Consider the following 6,793-nt stretch of genomic DNA (forward strand, 5'->3'; position numbering starts at 1 on the left):
GACAAGGAGAGGGGGTGATTTATGGACAAGGAGGGGGTGATTTATGGACAAGGAGGGGGGGTGATTTATGGACAAGGAGAGGGGGTGATTTATGGACAAGGAGAGGGGGTGATTTATGGACAAGGAGAGGGGGTGATTTATGGACAAGGAGAGGGGGTGATTTATGGACAAGAAGGGGGTGATTTATGGACAAGGAGAGGGGGTGATTTATGGACAAGGAGAGGGGGTGATTTATGGACAAGGAGAGGGGGTGATTTATGGAGAAGGAGGGGGTGATTTATGGACAAGGAGAGGGTGATTTATGGACAAGGAGAGGGGGTGATTTATGGACAAGGAGAGGGTGATTTATGGACAAGGAGAGGGGGTGATTTATGGACAAGGAGGGGGTGATTTATGGACAAGGAGAAGGGGTGATTTATGGACAAGGAGAGGGTGATTTATGGACAAGGAGAGGGGGTGATTTATGGACAAGGAGGGGGGGGTGATTTATGGACAAGGAGAGGGGATGATTTATGGACAAGGAGAGGGGATGATTTATGGACAAGGAGAGGGGGTGATTTATGGACAAGGAGAGGGGATGATTTATGGACAAGGAGAGGGGGTGATTTATGGACAAGGAGAGGGGGTGATTTATGGACAAGGAGAGGGGATGATTTATGGACAAGGAGAGGGGGTGATTATGGACAAGGAGGATGTGATTATTCAAATAGAGGGGGTTGCAGAGTGACAACCCAGGAAGGGAAACCAACGCTGATGAGAAGGGGATTGAAGATGCTAAGTAGGTGGGGAATGAGGAGTGAGAGGGAAGATAGAGGATTAAGATGAAGAAGAGGATTGAGGAGTGGGATGTTGGGGATATAAATGGAGAACAGAGAAGTACGATGTGCTCAGACCTAGATTGTCTATTTATTGTGGACCCTCTCTCCATGCCCCAGGGAAGTAGCATTTCTAAAAGTGGGCATTATGGGAAAAATGACAAAATTATGGCCACTCATTCTGTTAGCTCTCCTAAAGAGGACATACACTTACTTTATATGGAAACGTATAATGTACAAAATGTAATATGCCTCCATGCTAGCTCTGTTGCCTTGCAACAAATCAGGCCTGCTAGTGCTTAGCTGGACTAGGCTGTTAGGGATAACCAATATATACTTACATATAGTAAGGTTATTTTGTTAATTATTTGTGGAGTGATTGTGAGGTATTTAATGTGTGCTTGAGTTTGGGGAGAAGGAGTGCTATTTATTAAATGTGAATATGAATTATAAAATGTTGGCAATGGTTTTGAAAAATAGGTTTATTTATTACATGTAAATGCTATTCATTTACACCAGGCTGTTTGGTGGAGAGGGAAATAAGTTTATTAAATGTGTACGCTATTAATTTAATGTCGGGGCTGCTTGGGGAAAATAGTTCTATTATTAAAAGTGAATAGTATTAATTTAATTTAATTCCAAATTTGGGGCTGGTTGCAGGGAGGGAGGCCTAATTATTAAAGGTTGTGCTACTGATTTATTAACCGGACTCTTTGGGGACTCCTAAACTTTATGTACCTGTTTTTGTTTCAAAATAGGCCCCGACATTCCAGAATCTACACAAGCAGCAACTGAGCTTAAGACACCAGCAGCCACAGGTGGTGAAAGTGACAACAGCAGGTAGGAGAGAGCAGGGCCATCTTCCAACTGTTCTCAATATGGTGGGACTGTCCAGAATTTGGGTGACTGTCTCACTTAGTTAGGATTTGGTCTGACTACAAGGACAGTTGGGAGGTATGTCCTACTTCACACTGTTATTCTTGTGAAGGCAGAGTTGTGTGCATCTAACAGTAGTGCACATAGCATTGCCTGTTTATTTGTTTAAAATGAATATCATATTCGACAATATGGGGCCCCCCTGTCTTAAGTGCCCCGGGCCCCCCAGAACCTTAATCCAGCTCTGAAAGCATGGTATGCGTTGAAATTCACCCAGTCGTAATGCACACATAATGTTGGCTCCTGTTAATGTAATAATTTAATTTCTCTTGTAAACTTAGCCAGGAACTTTGGTTTATTTATTACAGGATACACAGGTTACAGAGAAGTAACTTGCAGTTGGTGAACAGGTATTTGTCACAGCGATATATAGATGTCGCAGGGAGCACTATGTACTACACATCCGTGTAGAATTACTACTTATACATACAGGACAGATGCTTGTAAGCTGCAGATCTGTGCAGGTTCTGCCACCGTCACACTTCTGTGCAGTACAGAGCACAGTGGCGTAGTGGTTAGCACGTCTGCCTCACAGCATTGGGGTCATGAGTTCAATTCCCGACCATGGCCTTATCTGTGTGGAGTTTGTATGTTCTCCCTGTGTTTGCGTGGGTTTCCTCCGGGTGCTCCGGTTTCCTCCCACACTCCAAAAAACATACTGGTAGGTTAATTGGCTGCAATAAAAAAAAAATAATAAAAAAAAAAAAAAAAAAATTGACCCTAGTTTCTCTCTCTCTCTGTCTGTCTGTGTGTGTGAGTGTGTGTCTATAGTAGGGAATTTAGACTGTGAGCTCCAATGGGGCAGGGACTGATGTGAATGAGTTCTCTGTACAGCGCTGCAGAATTAGTGGCGCTATATAAATAAATGATGATGATGATGATGATGACATGTGAAATCAGAGAGCCGGGGACTGAAAGGACCTCTGTGCATGCACAGGAATTAAAGCTGGATGGAATCGGCGACATTGCACTTCCAGTCCCTAGACCACCGGAGGCAGAGCATAGAGCATCCCCTCTCAAAACTATGGAATGTTAGTTATTTTCATATTTTTAGACGCATCACCACATTCATCTGTAACTTTTCCCTTAATACTTTGTTAAAGACAAATTCTTAAAAACTTATGAAAGATCCCTCTGAATCACTGTATACAAACATTGGTCAGTCTGTTACCTGCACACTGCTGTACTCCCTGATCCCCTTCCTAGTACCCCTGCAGCCTTCTCCCACTTATTTGTTAGTCCATCCTCTTTGCTTCTATTCTTCCTCTCCCTACTCCCTTAGTCTTTCATCATGTCTACTTGCTCTCGTCCAATACCGATCCTCACCCTCTGCTCTTAACTCCATCCCAGATCCAGGCCACCTCAATGCAGCAGCAACCCCATCAATGTCATCCATATCTCCCCAGTTCCCTCTCTCCTTTGCTCTTGTGCTATCTGGAATTTCATATCCATCCGTAACAAACTGCCCTCTATCCATGACCACTGCATCTCTAACTTTCTTAACCTTCTTGCTATCACAGAAACTTGTCTTTCTTCCACTGATAATGCTTCCCCTGCTGTTCTCTCCTATGGGAGCCTCTCATTCACCCACTCCATCAGACCTGATGACTGCCCAGGAGGCAGGATGGGCATTCACCTATCCCTAGTTGTACATCTACCCCCCCCCCCCCCCCCTGGTCCCACTTCCCAATTTCTTGATAATTTTGCTGCCTGGGTTCCACACTACCTCTCTTCAGACGTCATCTCCTTCATAATCATCCTATGCGACTTTAACATTGTCGAAGTCAAATAATTGGATATGGTCGTTTCAATTTAATATTTATCAATCTGATTGCCTTTGTCTGAAATTGTGCAAATAGCATGCTACGGCGTGGAGGAGCGTAATTAACCACAACACGTGTGAACACTTATGCACACGTTTAAACGAACACATACACTTGTAATTAGTTCATATTAAAAATAGTTGCAACACATAGTTATTTATAATGAAATGTGGCAGAGTTTATAGTTAAATATTATAATGTTAAATACACTTTAGTGAAATCTAAGGTTCAGGATACAGGAAACATATCATGTCTAGTATCATTCAAATCCCCTATTTATCCTCAGGCATCCGGTTCAATCGCCTAAGAGATCGCACCTTGCATATGCAAGATATGGATTATAGGCAATAAATGATCAGAATGGCATTGTGCGCGTAATGTAAATAGACCAGTTTGAACCAGCTTTCGGCGGGAAGATTAGTATGCAGCTGTTGGAGAGCTAACCCACACCCTTGGAGGACATCGTTTTAACTGGCCAATGACTTGCATTATGGACTGTCCTGAAGCCTGAACCTATGCAAACATGCCAAATCATCTCTATTGTTTTCACTGTATCACTAACTGTATATAAGCAGGGGTTCTGGGGCCAGCAGGCAGTCTCTTTGACCACAGACTTCAGGGCTGAATGACTGCATGCTGGATCCAGGGCGCCTGTGTATGTATCGACTGTACTTATTGTATTGAATTGTTCTCTGTTACTTTTGGCTATTAAATCGCATTGTGAGTTGGAACCACACCATTCGAAGTGGACAATATTCATTGAATAGCAACTAGACGAACATAACAACATTCCCATCAACAACCCCATAGACCCAGCACCCATCAAACTTTTTTCCCTTTCTTCTTCTTTGGCCTCTCACAAAGGACCTCTTCCTCCACCCACTGTCTCTGTCACTTCCTTGATCTTCTCTTTTCTCTTTTCCCATCAATGTGCTCTTTCTGACTTCTCCAACTTTGCCTTCCCACTCTCTGACTACCTTCACTCTTTCATCATCTCCTGCACCCATTCCCATGGCTCATTGCCTCATCGCTTGAAACTCTCCTCCTCCCCCTCGATCCACCCTGGCCTTCCCCAACCAAGTGGCATCCCTCACCACCACATTTAAGTCTGCTGCTCCCGCCTCTTCAGTCCACCTTCACCACTCTAAACCCTGACTCTGGTACTCAAAATTTACCCGGTTCCTTCTTCAAGTCTCTCATCTCTTCACAGTCCAACAATCCCCATTGCCTTTTTGCCACTTTCAACACACTACTTTGCCCACTCCTTCCTTGCCTCTAATCCTACCTTACTGCAATTGACTTTGACTCCTTTTTCATTTCAAAATTCAGATACAAAATCTCCTCCTCCCATCACTCTTATGCCACCACTACCATTGTACCCTCTCCCTGCAGCCACACCTCTTGTGCTCCTTCTGTCCTACTGCAGATGGCAAAGTCCCATCCCCTCTCACCTCCTTCGCTCCCTCTCCCCCACTACCTGCTGCCACCTTGCTTACCTCTTCAGTAGTCGCTCTCCACTGGAATCTCATCCTTTAAACATGCTCTTGTCTCACCCATTTTTAAAAAACCCAAACTTGAACGCACCAAACTCTCTAACTACCACCTCAGTTCTCATCTCCCTTTTGCCTCCAAAATACTTGAGCAGCTTGTCTACAACCGTCTCAGCAGCTACCTCTCTGACAACTCCCACCTGGATTATTCTGGCTTCCGACCCCTCCACTCCACAGAAATTCCAAAGACCAAATTCACTAATGATCTTCTCTAGGCCAAATTCAGTGCCACTTCTCCCTGTTTACCCTCCTGGACATCTCTGTGACCTTTGACACCATGGATCACCCTCTCCTACTCCACACTCTTCACACCACTGGCAAAACGTCATTGTTACGTTGTCATTATCAAAATGTACATTTATTGGTTTAACTTTTTAGTTTTTATCTATTTTCCTTTAACTTATTATTATTGCCATCTGTTGGCAATGTACACAATCCTACATTCTCTTATTCCTATACCACTTATTTAAATATGATACAGTAGTACTTGCCTATAGTTTCTTTCTTCCTTCTTCCACCCCACCCTTCCTTTTATTTTTAGCAATAATTAAAATTCCAGCAGTTCGCCATTAGTTTTTCCCTTTATTTCTCTACTTACTCACAGGTAGGTAGATATCTGTTGGATCCTCTGGCAGGTCCATCAGACACCTAGTCGTGCAAGTTTACATATGTATTCATGTACCTGTGAATTATTAATTTGGAACCAACTGTATATATAAGTTGTCTTTATTGTGTATGTTGGAGATGTATAACATCTAATGTTATAAATAAAGAATATTTTTAAAATGTAAAGTTGACTAAAACCTAGAAGGAAAAAATAGCTGCAACCATCTAAAAAAATAGAAACAGACTTTATTTTACAGACCGGTTTTGTGTTTGGGAAGTAAAACAAAGAACACAGGTAATAAGTAGCATTGTACTGGAATGTAACCTTTATAGGGATTATATTCTGACAATTCTACAATCATCACAAACTAAAACACTTTCATTCTAATGTTGGTTGATACAGAAGTTTCTCTGCCTTTTACACTAATCTCTGAAGTTTTCTGACTCTAATTAAATACTGTTGATAAATGTTCTCAATGCTGTACATATTCCTATATATTATACAAGGTTATTTACATACTAGGATTAAGACACCACATTACATATTGGCAATTCTGTGCAAATATGACTGCATAACCAACATACATATTAATATATAACTGATCCCCTCCCCACATACTCACCAGTATACACCCCTGAGACCCCCAGGATAAGCAGGAAGAGGGGGTACATCATTATTCTGTGTGTGATATATTCTGAGACCTGGAACAATAACAGCACAAATTTCAGAAGAGTGAAACCCACAAGTGTAATAGTGTCAACCACTGAGTCAACTCTATATGCAGGAGGTGTGGCTCTCTCTGCTAATTAGATGGTGTCTGGGCCTCTTTCCAACAGGAAAATATATGATTGGAAGTTACCTGGCAGAGTGTGCATAGAAATCAGGGCCAGTTCTAGACCAGTGAAACCCAGTCTGGAAAGGGCTTTTTCCCCCCTCCAATCGAAAGTAAATACTATCACAGAACAGTGATTTCAGTGTTCCAGTTATTATGTGCATTATGAACTGTAGTCCTCAACCCATACAATGACATCAAAATATTATAAATCTGTTATGGGAGTAGAG

The 6,793-nt window shown here is 42.4% G+C and overlaps 1 protein-coding gene across 1 annotated transcript in view; it reads right to left on the reverse strand.

The window, feature by feature from the left end:
- Window positions 1-6,498, reverse strand: part of LOC142143338 (major histocompatibility complex class I-related protein 1-like) — a 719,063-nt gene extending 712,565 nt beyond the window's left edge. Inside the window, exon 1 of the mRNA XM_075201101.1 lies at window positions 6,354-6,498. Within this exon, the coding sequence (XP_075057202.1) occupies window positions 6,354-6,405 (52 nt within the window). The 5' untranslated portion in view covers window positions 6,406-6,498. The remainder of the gene's footprint in view (window positions 1-6,353) is intronic.
- Window positions 6,499-6,793: the final 295 nt, after the last annotated feature.

This window comes from Mixophyes fleayi, chromosome 3, assembly GCF_038048845.1.
Source record: "Mixophyes fleayi isolate aMixFle1 chromosome 3, aMixFle1.hap1, whole genome shotgun sequence".
Taxonomy (NCBI): domain Eukaryota; kingdom Metazoa; phylum Chordata; class Amphibia; order Anura; family Limnodynastidae; genus Mixophyes; species Mixophyes fleayi.